Below are 12,136 nucleotides of genomic sequence, written 5' to 3'. Positions count from 1 at the left end.
AATAGATGTCAGAAGAGACTCTGAAACTTGCTTTCCAGGGTAGAGATGCTAAAGCAAAGGGAAGAAATGAGGAGATAAAAGCTGAATAGAAAGTTTCAAAGGGCAGCTCAAGCAGACAAAGTCAAATATAATGAAATGTGCAAAGACTTGGAGGTGGAAAACCCAAAGGGAAAAACATGCTCAGCATTTCTCAAGGTGAGGGAACTGAAGAAAAAAATTCAGTCCTCGACTTGCAATATTGAAAGAGTCTTTGGGCAAAATATTGAATGATGCAGAAAGCATCAAAAGAAGATGGAAGGAATACACAGTCACTATATCAAAAAGAGTGGGAGAAAGATGAGGCTTTCTGCTCCCATAAAGATTTACAGCCTCGGAAACCCTATGCAGGGTCGCTATGAGTCAGAACCGACTCCACGACACATAACCACCACCATACCAAAAAGAAATAGCCGATGCTCAACTATGTCAAGAAGTAGGATATGATCAGGAGCCAATGATACTGAAGGAAGAGGTGTAAGGTGCACTGAAGGCATTGACAAAAAACAAGGCTCCAGGAATTGATGGAATACAAATAGAAATCTTTCCACAAACTGATGAAGCATTACAGGCACTCACTCATCTATGCGAAGAAATTCGGAAGACAGCTACCTGGCCAAGTGATTGGAAAAGATCCATATTTTTACTCATGCCAAAGAGAGGTGACTCAATGGTAGGTAGAAATCATCCAACAATATCATTAATATCACATGCAAGTAAAATTTTGCTGAAGATAATTTTTAAATGTCTGTAGCAGTACATTGACAGATAGATGTCAAGGTTCATGCCTGATTCAGACACGGACGTGGAATGAGGGATATCATTGCTCACATCAGATAGATCTTAGCTGAATGCAGAGAATACCAGAAAAATGAAGAACATGGCTTCAGGATTAGAGGAAGACTCATTAATAACCTGTTACATGTAGATGATCCAACCTTTCTTGCTGAAAGCAAATAGAACTTAAAATACTTACTGTTGAAGATCAGAGACCACAACATTCCATATGGGTTGCACCTCAGTGTAAAAGAAACAAAAATAAATGGATTTTAATTGAATGATTGAAGCTGTCAAAGGCTTCATTTTGCTCTCATCAACCATCAGCATTCATGGAAACAGCAGTCAAGAAATCAAACGAAAATGAAATGCGGATAGGTCTCTTGTGATACGATAGTGAATAATTGTTATCAGGACTGATTGTGAGGGTTGGAAATGTAAAGGTAGACGTTTTGTAGCAAGGAGGGGAGTGATCAACTTTTCAGTCTAGGAACGGAGGTCCCTGGGACCATCAAGGGAGAAGAGCAGAGAGTGGGACCCTACCCAGAGAAGCAGTGATGCCTGAGATGGAGGCAAAGATGATGACGTAGAGAGATGGAGCAGCTGGGGACTTTAGACCCAGAGAGGGAGAGGGGCTGTGTGCTGACGACCAAGGGGCAAGCTTGTAGTGTATACCCTTTGGTTGGTTGATGATGCATGAAGGGGATTGTAACCATGGCAATGAAACGATATATGATAGGATGAATGTAAAACTAATGTTCTCCCATGTAAACTATCACATAATTCACAATAAAACATTTAAAAAAAGAAATCAAACGTATTACATTAGGCAAATCTGCTGCACAAGACCTCTTTAAAGTGTTGAAGAACAATGATGTCTGAAATGACCCGGTGCCGCTGATCAACCACACCTCACACCAGATGGCCCATCTAGAGACCTTTATTCAGGGTGAGGAAGGTAACCTATGCCGGAGAGAGAAGGCAGGAGGCAGACGGGAGGAGAGGAAGAAGAGAGCGTCAACAGGAAGGGAGGGGATTTATATAGATTCAACAGGAAGGGAGTGGTCATTGCTGGGGTGATTTAGATCTGGCCTATCAAAAGCCACGTTGTCCTTTAAACTACGCTCCTTTAAACTACGCGCCTTGTAGCTTAGGGCAGGGAAACAGACAAAATGGAGTTGGAGGGAGGGGAGAGGGAAGAACCGGAAGGTATTGTAACAATGTCAGTTTGAGGACTAAGGTGTGCCTGACCCAAACCATGGTATTTTCAGTAGCCTCATAAGCACATGAAAGTTGCAAAATGAATAAGAAAGACCAAAAAAGAATTGATTCATTTGAATTATTAAAAGTACCATGGACTGCCAGAAGAACAAACAAATCTGTGTTAGAAGAGGTACAGCCAGAATTCTCCTTAGGAGCCATGATGGCCAGACTTTGCCTCTCATACTATGGACATATTATCATGAGGATCAATCCCTGGGGAAGGACATCATACTTGGTAAAGTCGAGGGTTAGCAAAAAAGAGGAAGACCACTAACGAGATGGATTTGTACAGTGGCAGCAGCAATAGGCTCAATCTATTGAGTGAGATTGGTGCAGAACCAGGCAGTGTTTCATTCTATTGTGCAGAGTATATGAGTCAGAGTGGACTCAATGGCACACGACAAAACAACAACAAAACAAAAAGTGGCAGTTATGTTCATGTTGATTCTCAGGGAAAGATTGATGCCAAGACACATGGAAATCTCCAAAAAACATCAATCCCACAAATGTTGAAAGGCAAACACCTTCCCCTAGGGGTATCCCTCCCGGTGTGGCATGTAAGATAAGCATTGGCCTGTTTACCACAAGGTTGGTAGTTCAAATGCACCAGCTGATCCTTCAGAACCCTATACAGGGTCACTATGAGTCAGAACTGACTCGACAACACTTGACAACTGCAATAAGAGCTGGTGCCTTGAATTTGGATGTCTAGCGTCCTAAGCTGTGAGAGAATTTTCTGTTAGTTAAATCCATGTACTTGTATTTCTATTAGGGCAGTATTAGATAACTAAAATAGGGAAAAAAAGAAAAAGAAAAGAAAATTTTTGTAAAGTAAGAACTTCGCTTGAAAAATTCTTTTCCTATTCCTGGTAGAGTTTGAAGTTATAGAATGTTTACATATATGTTGTATTTCAATAACTAATTAAAACATTGTATATCATATACTATCTTGAATACTATAAAACAGATATGAATATACTTAATGGAGTCTTGATGTGGTGCTGTTGGATAAACTAACCCATCAGACACTCCTTGGGTACCATATGCAGGACTGCTATGAATAACAACTGACTTGCCAGCACTTTACAACAACAATAAAACTAAAGGCACTTAATCACAAATTAATGTAAGACATGGTCTCGAGTTGAAACATTTCACATAATACTTTTTTTCTGCGACTGTGTTCTGTTGTAGCAGATTTAACTTTATACACCTTTGCTTTAAAGGAGGAATATCATAAACGGAACTTCACAGAAGTGCTCTCTCCCAATGTGTACAACAGTAAACTCTGGGAAGCCTCAGGCCATTGGCAACATTACAGTGAGAACATGTTTACCTTTGATATTGAAAAGGACACTTTTGCTCTTAAACCCATGAATTGCCCTGCACACTGGTGAGTATGAAAGCTGAAGCAAATTTTTGTATAACGCTTATTTTATCATAATTTGTTTTAGTGTCTTTGCTCTTTGGAGTTATATAATTTTTTTAAAGACTGAAGATAGGTAGTTATTAATCATCTTCAAGTTATCTCATTATGGAGAATGAATTTACTTCTTAAAATACGTTTTAGCTTTGTTGTTGTTGTCAAGTGCTGTTGAGTCAGTTCTGACGCATAGTGACCCTGTATAGGGTTTCTGAGGAGCGGCTGTTGAGCTTGAACCGCCGACCTTGAGGTTCTAACAGTCTTGCAGTCTAGCACATTAACCCACAGCACCACACCAGAAATGAAACAATTTTGTTTTTCATGCTTCTTAAAGGAACTTTTATGTATCAATTTTATAAATTTTTATAAATTTGTCTTCTTGATAGTAATATGTATGGTTACAGAACATGTAGTTCTTATTACTGCTTGAATTAATTATAACAAGATCACTGAAGCCTGTAATTAACCCAATTTCATTGACTCCTAAGAGATACTTTTTCAGAAATCTTATAATCAGTGGCATGTTAGCATGTTGTTGTTGTTAAAGTGCAGTCGAGTCGATTCCGACCCATAGTGACTCTGTAGAGGGTTTCCAAGGAGCAGCTGGTGAGCTTGATCCGCCGACCTTGCAGTTTAAATGGCTTTGCAGTCTGGCGCATTACCCAACAGCGCCACACCAATGTTAATTAAATGAATGGATTATTTTCTATCTTATTGTTGTTAAGTGCCGTTGAGTAGGTTCCAACTCATAGTGACCTGTATAGGGTTTCCAAGGCTTTTAAATCTTTTTAGGAACAGAAAGCCTCATCTTCCTCCCACAGAACAACTAGTGGGACCTTGAACTGCCGACCTTGTGCTTCATCAGGTGCTTATTATATGGGGCCACTGCTTCCCCATCATTCTCTATCTTAGTGGTGATGATTATGTGCCATGGAGTTGGTTCTGACTCATAGCAACCCTGTTTAGGGTTTCCAAGGCTGTAAATCTTTACAGGAGCAGAAAGCCTCATCTTTCTCCCATAGAGCAGCTGGTAGTTTCAAACTGCTGACCTTGAGGTTTACAGCCCGACTCGTAACCACTATGCTACCAGAGCCCCTTAAGTGTAAAGGAGCGGAAAACGTCATCTTTCATTGACAGCTCCTTTGGTCGTTTCAAACTGTTGACCTTGGGAATCATAGCCAAAATTGCTGTGGCGCTGTGGGCTAATGTGTCAGACTGCAAAGTCGTTTGAACCGCAAGGTCCTTGGTTCAAGCTCACCAACTGCTCCTTGGAAACCCTACATAGGGTTGCTATGGGTCGGAATCTACTTGAATGCACTTAATAACAATAACAACATACTACCTGAGCTAAAATAATGATTCATGCTGTCTTAGAGTAATTGTCATAAAGTTAGTATGAAAATTCAGCCTTCTAAGGCAAGCAGATTCTAAAACAAAGCAAACAGGCACCGTTCTCCATTAATTGCAGTTTTATATTATAAACATACATGATATCAATGTAACTGTTAAAACAAAGCTCTGAACACTGAAAAGAAGCTTTGTTTTGTTATTAAAGACTAAAAGAAATTCAGTTTATGATGGTAAGATTTAAAATATTAATACAATTTATTGCTATGTAAACATTCTGTCATTTTTCTTTTAAAGAGAAAGGAAGCTAACCTGGTGTTTTGCATTCTTCAGAACTCTTATTTTGAAACTTTGTAACTGAGTTTTGCAGTCAAGTCAGTTCTAAGTCACAGTGATCCCTACATACCTTGTCTGAGCAGTGACTTGTGGGCTTGAACCACCGACCTTGTGGTTAGTAGTTCAATGCTTATCTTACAGTGTCACACTATACCATGTAAAGCTGCAGCTTCTGATTTCAACTAGGATTTGAGGCTGAAGGAAAGTAGAGGATATAATTTTGTGATTTCTTACCTCAGAATAAGGTAACAGGACCACTGTAGCTTAGTGGAATATAAGAACCAAGGGTGGTTAATTCAGCAGAAAACACAAACTAGTTGAGTGCTTAATGCTTGGTGCTAGAAATGGAGATGGGATTAAGACATAGTTCGTTGACTGGTAATGTCCAAGTAGAATGGGGGTGATCCTTTTGCAGACAATAAGTGATAAATGAGGCAGAGGATCACCATGATAGTGAAGGTTTGAGGTATTCATGGAGCCTAAGGACTGACTAGCCCTGTCTGGGATAGTGTCCAGGAAGGATTCACTTAAGACCTAACTGTTGAAATGAGTGGAAATTTACTGTTGCGATGGGATTGTTGTTGTTGTGTAGTGCCATCGAGTTGGTTCCAACCCATAGCGACCCTGTATAGGGTTTATGAGGAGTGACTGGTGAGCTTGAACTGCTGATCTTGTGGCTCAAACCGACTTTGCAGTCCAGCACATTAACCCAAAGTGCCACACAGCATTGCTGAAAGAGATGATGACATGGTTCTCACTTTCTAAGAGAGAGGTGCAGTGCTATAAATTCAAGTAAGTCAGAGAGTTCAAAATGTTTAGCTGGTGGACAAAGAACCAGGGTAAGGAGTTTATAAAGTTTGAGGCCTAATTATAATTTCTCAATATTTAGATAATTACTTAACCTTTTCTGTGCTATGTAAAAGCTGTATGCTATTTTATCTTTTCTAGTCTAATGTTTGCCCATCGTCCACGATCTTGGAGGGAAATGCCTATTAGATTAGCTGATTTTGGAGTTCTTCATAGACATGAACCGTCAGGTACTTTAAGCGGCTTAACCGTAGTCAGGCGCTTCCAGCAGGATGACGCTCACATCTTCTGCACAGTGGAGCAGGTAAACAGTAATACAGAATGAAGCATGGCTCTTGCAAATTCACTGTTCTTCTGAATATGTTAGTATTTCTCAGCTGGTGAAAAATATGATGTTTGATGTAGTCTCTGAGATCTCATTCAGTTCTAACTTTCTATGATTCTCTAATTTGTCTCAATAGATCAATAATCTCTCTCTCTCTCTCTCTCTCTCTCTCTCTCTCTCTCTCTCTCTTTTTTAATATATATATAAAGAGAAGTCTATTATCTTACAATTGTAGAGTCCCAGGTCCCCAGCAGAAGAGAGAGAGAATACCTCTCTGCTGGAATCTCCAGTTCTCACAGTAGTCCTAGGTTGGTCTGCATGTCTTTTCAAATGCAAATATCCCAACCCTGAAGGCTGTGGGTGGGACTCAGGATTCTGCCTAAAGCCCCAGACTGTACAAAAGCTTAATCCAAGAAGGCTGTTTTTTTCCAGGCAAATTCTAACTGCCCTTTTAGCAAATCTAATCAAATATGTCCTGAAAATGGGTTTACAAGCTCTCTGTAACCATAATACCCAATATTCCTATCACACATAAATATCTGTTTTACAATAATAGGCAGGAGAAACCAATATCCATAAAGTGGTCAAACCCATAAACCTTTTATAACAATCAAGTTCAATTTTTTCTCCTCAGTAGGACTAACCCTATTCATATGCAAATGGATTTAGGCCTCCAGCGGGGTGGATTTGGCTGGATTCTGACCCAGACCCTGTATCAGCCTTCCTTCCTAACCAGCCATCTTTGGCTCCAAGCAAGTCCAGAAACTGAGGCGCTCCCCTCTGTTAAGTATTTTATCCCATGTCCCTTCATTTTTTTTCTTATAAAACCTCATAATTTCATAGGTTGTCCTGTTCACAGCACCAACTGCTTAACCCAAGTGGGGACCATGTCTGACTTCCTCTGACTCCACAAGGGGATATTGTTGTTGTGTGCCGTGGAGTCGGTTCCGACTCATAGCAACCTGTGCAGGGTTTCTGAGGCTGTAAATCTTTATGGGAGCAGAAGGCCTCATCTTTCTCCTGTGGAACAGCTGGTAGTTTTGAACTGCTGACCTTGAGGTTAGCAGCCCAATTTATAACCACTATGCTAATAGAGTTCCTTCCACAAGGGGATTAGAGGACCAAACTCATTATCAGCCCAAGGCCAATTCCTATGAAGTGGAGGTCAGACATGCCTCCACCACATATCAGTGCCTTTAAAATTAGTCAGATTTGAGAACCAACTTAGAGAACTCACCCTTATAATTTTGTCTCTCTAGACCCCAGCTCTCTTGGTACCACATGTATTAGGTCAGGTTTTCTAGAGAAGCAAAACCAGTGAAACATACATAAGTGTATATAAAAGGAAGTTTATTATCTTACAGTTGTAGAGTCCCAGATCCCCACGGGAAGAGAGAGTGCAGATCAATAATCTCTTGACATGGAAGTTATTGTTTTTTGCCTTCAGCTTCCTCCAATTATTGTATTAAATTTCATTAAGTGTACTTTTTATAAAGAAATTTGATAGGCTTTTGGAGGCTTTTGCTTTTCAATGTTGTGTAGAACTTTTACTTTTTCAGATTTCATGCTAATTCAAACAAAAATTGTCATGTAAAGGCCACTATCAAGTACTATCAAACAATTTGACCTAATTGACACTTAAAGAATAGCAGAGACATAGTCTCTGAAAGTACACACAGCACACTTACCAATATAGGCCACTTCCCTTTGGGAAAGCCATATTCTGTCACTCACATGGAAGACTAGAGCCTAGTACTCCTTGGAACCAAATTGGGGCCAGAACACTGATGGTGAACAAACTGATTCTTTTGGCCAAATGAAGCAGCAATATTTAATCACCTTTTGTTCATCCTTTTCCTGGGTTCAAGGACTGTCCCTTCAACCCCTCGACATTCTCCCCAGAGGAATGTCTCTGGTAGTGTCTCCCGCTCTCTAGTTTCCTTCTTTCATAGACCTAGAACTTTTGTTTCCCATTTTCTTTTGGTCTCGGTGTTTAGTGCCTAAGTTGCTCTGTGAGCTTTACCCCCCTTTAACAGGGAGATTTCTTGCACACCCTGAGATTCACTTCGTCTTTCTCTGGAAGTTTCTCTCGCAGGAGTACAGGACTGTGGATTGGGACTCCGCACTCACTCCATATCCAAGATATATCACAGCCACATACACTTGACTCCCCAAAATGCCCAACTACCAGGGTAATATTTACAGTCCAATTTTCTCACCCTGGCTTATGCAGGTTGCGTGGTATTCTGTTCTCACTCCCTCACGTCTATTTCTCTCTCTCTCTCTCCTTAACTCTTTTTTTAACAATCTCGTATCTTTTCCGGCTCCCGCTGAGAGGTGGTCAACCCTGTGGAACAGGCTACCAAAACGAAGGCAGGATGTGTCTCCTTTCCACCAGGGTTGCTGCTCCAAGTGGGCAGATAATCCAGGACGAGACTCCAATTTGTGAGAAACATTGTCAACACCCCAGTACTGTCTTGGTTTCTCTTGATAACTAGTGGGTTGGTATAAACCCCTGACTAGGACCTTACCCAGATGGGGCTCCAGAGAGAGAACTGGGGCAGGCTGCCTTATCCCGTTTGAGGTCACTGATGAGTTATCATGAATGTTTACCTGACAAAAGCTTAAGAAATTCAGTGTGTACCCTCTTTAGCAAGACTGGGACTTTATTGGTCAGTTTTGCAAGATCATGTGCCAAGCCCAGAAAGCAAGACAGGCTGGCACACCAAGCAGTTGTTTCACAAGCATTTTATTCTCTAGTTCCAGAGTCCCTCCCCTAGTTCCTCATTGGCTGAGTATTATGGGATTAAACAGTTGTCCTGAATGTCGCCTATTTCCTTTTATGGTGACATCCTTAATTTAAAGTTTCTACTTCCTGAACAGGTTCCCTCCCTGTCCTCTAATTCATAATGTTTATACATCTCCCAGGTGCATAGGTACCTGTGGTTACCACAACAATTTGTGCCTTTGTCAGTTAGTATCTTCTTGGTCTTTTGTTCCCCTCATTCCTGAAGATGGACCAGTTTAGGACTTATTTCTCACAATTAGGTAAAAAGAAAGGTTTAAAATCAAGTGGCCTCAGTTTCTACTTAAGACACTGTTGTTGTTTTGTGCCAATGTTATGCCCAGAATTCAGGGTCCCCAAAGACCACCCAGGAGCCGTGTACCAATGCAAATACATAAGGGTTGTTTAATCAAGCTCGAGCCAGGTCTCTAACCTTATCCGACATTTCGGAATAGGGAAAGAGCCCCGAATTCATTGTCTGCAGGGTTTTTATAGAATTTTCAAACAGCTCAGGTTTCTCAGCTTTACAATCTTTGGATTGGTTAACAATTGGCAAACTATGAGATGTTACAGTTTAATTGGTCAGGGCTGGTGGTCTTTGTTCTTAGGCTAGGGTAAAGGAAAACATCTGGCCTCTGTCCTTGAGCTGCCTGGCTATTTATACATATATCATTTTCTTGGAGCTAGAGTACGTGTTCAGGCTAATGTACAGAATGGAGATTGACCTTGCCTCTGGAGGGAACTAATAACTGAGGCCTTATCTATTTAAAATGCTTTCCTGAGCCTGACTAGAGTTTAGTCAAGCAGTTTCTAGGTAGGCAAAATCAGTTTGGTCCTTACACCATGTAGTCGGTTCCGACTCATAGCGACCCTACACAGGATTTCCGAGGCTGTAAATCTTTACGGGAGCAGACTGCCTCATCTTTCTCCCATGGAACGGCTGGTAGTTTCTAACTGCTGACCTTGCAGCTCGCAGCCTGATTCGTAACCACTACACTACCAGAGCTCCTTAGTTATGACACTAAAATAAGAAAAACAAAAAATTAAAGCAGAGTATCAGAAGAAAGAAAATAATGAGGACCAGAGAAGAAATCAATGAAACAGAAAAAAGAAAAGCAGTTAAGACCACTGGTGAACACCACATGGTGTCCTCTGAGAAGACTGATAAAATGGAAAGAACTTCTAGCCCAACAGATATTAAAACAATACTAATGTAATATTATGAACAACTTTATGCAAATAAGCTTGACAACTTAGATGAAATGGACAAATTTCTTCAAAGAACAAGCTACAAAACTTCATTCAAAAAGAAATAATCTGAGTATCCCTGTGTCTAGAGAAATTAAATTGGTAGTTTAAAACTTCCCACAGAAAATTCCAGGCCTAGGTTGTCTCCAATGGTGAATTTTGCTAAACTTTTAAGGTATAAATGCCAATTCTAGAAAATTCCTCCAAAAAATTTAAGAGAACCTTCGAGGCTAGCATTGCCCAGATAACAAAATAACATAAAGACATCATAAGAAATCTTCAGGTCAATATCCTTTTTGAAAACTTTTGCAAATCAAATACATAATGTATTTTTTAAAAGCATAATACATCGTGGACAAGCGGGCTCTACCGAAGGAATGACAGGTTGGATTAACATTAGAAATCAATCAATGTAATTCACTCTATTAACAATCTCAAAAAGAAATCTGATCTTCTCAGTAAATGAAGAAAACTAGTTGGCAAAATCAACAATCCATTTCGCATAAAAACTTTCAGAAAGTAGGAATGGAGTTTTCAGAAGTAGGAAGTTCCTTAACTTGATAGGAGACATCTATGAGAAACTTATATCTAATATCATGCTTATAAGTAAAAGTTTACATGCTTACCCCCCAAATTAGGAACAAAGTAGGATGTACATTCTCACATTTCTAGTAATCATTACACTAAGAGTTTTCTCTGACTTAAAAAAGGTCCGAAACAAATAAACAGAGAGAATAGAAGTAAATACTGTTGAATGATGATGCACAGAGGAGATTGTAATCATTGCAATGAAATGATGAATGTAAAACCGATGTTCTCCCATATAAACTATCACTCAATTCACAATAAAAACTTTTTTTAAAAAGTCAGAAAAAGAAGGTTTTAAGGAATGAAATTGGAAAGAATTAAAACAACAGTTGCAGACAATATGATCATCTTTGTAAAAAATTTGAGGGCATCTACTAAAAAAAAAACACTACTAGAAGTAATAAGTGAATTTAGGAAATTTGTAGGATAGAGGATCTATAAACAAAAATCAATTGGATTTCTACATAATAACAATGAACCATTTGAAATTACAATAATTGTTCCGCGGGAGGAAGAGGAGGCTTTCTGCTCCCATAAAGATTTACAGCCTCGGAAACCCTATACAGGGTCGCTATGAGTCAGAACCAACTCCACGGCACACAACAACAACAACAACCACTTACAATAGCGTAAAAAATATGAAAAACATAGGATAAATATGAAAAGTGTACACATGACCAGAACACTGAAGCATTACTAAGATAAAGATAACCTAAATAAATGAGCTAGACCTTGTTCATGGGTTGGAAGACTCAATATTAAACTATCATTTCTCTCTAATTTGGTATATAGACTCAATGCAATCCCAATCAGCATATCAATAACCAAGCCACTTAAATGTTTTTTTTTTTTTGATAGAAATTGGCAAATTAATTCTAAAGTTCCCGTGGAAATCCAAAGAAACTATTATTGCCAAAGCTACTTTGCAAGAGATCAAAGTTGTAAACCTAACTATATTTAAATTCAAGGATTATAAAGTTATAGTATTCCTGACAGTGTGGTCACTATGAGTCAGAACCAACTCAGTGGCACTTAACAACAACAACCATCTACAAACGTTAATTCAAAATGAATTATAGGCCTCAGTGTAAAACCTAAAATATAAAACTTTTTAAAAGAGAAACTGGAGAAAGTCTTTGTGATCTTGGGTTAGAGGATGGTTTTTGAGATATACAAAAGAACAATCAGTAAGAGAAAGTAA

At 39.4% G+C, this 12,136-nt stretch overlaps 1 protein-coding gene across 2 annotated transcripts in view; it reads left to right on the top strand.

Moving 5' to 3' along the window:
* TARSL2 (threonyl-tRNA synthetase-like 2) overlaps positions 1-12,136 on the top strand; it is a 130,292-nt gene that overhangs the window by 85,313 nt on the left and 32,843 nt on the right. For both annotated transcript variants that reach the window (XM_006874530.1, XM_006874529.1), the window contains 2 exons: positions 3,303-3,469; positions 6,131-6,293. In XM_006874530.1, the coding sequence (XP_006874592.1) occupies positions 3,303-3,469; positions 6,131-6,293 (330 nt within the window). The remainder of the gene's footprint in view (positions 1-3,302; positions 3,470-6,130; positions 6,294-12,136) is intronic.

Source organism: Chrysochloris asiatica, unplaced genomic scaffold (assembly GCF_000296735.1).
Source record: "Chrysochloris asiatica unplaced genomic scaffold, ChrAsi1.0 scaffold00282, whole genome shotgun sequence".
Taxonomy (NCBI): Eukaryota; Metazoa; Chordata; class Mammalia; order Afrosoricida; family Chrysochloridae; genus Chrysochloris; species Chrysochloris asiatica.
Note: the sequence above shows the minus strand (reverse complement) of the source record. Positions and strands in the feature narration are given on the sequence as shown.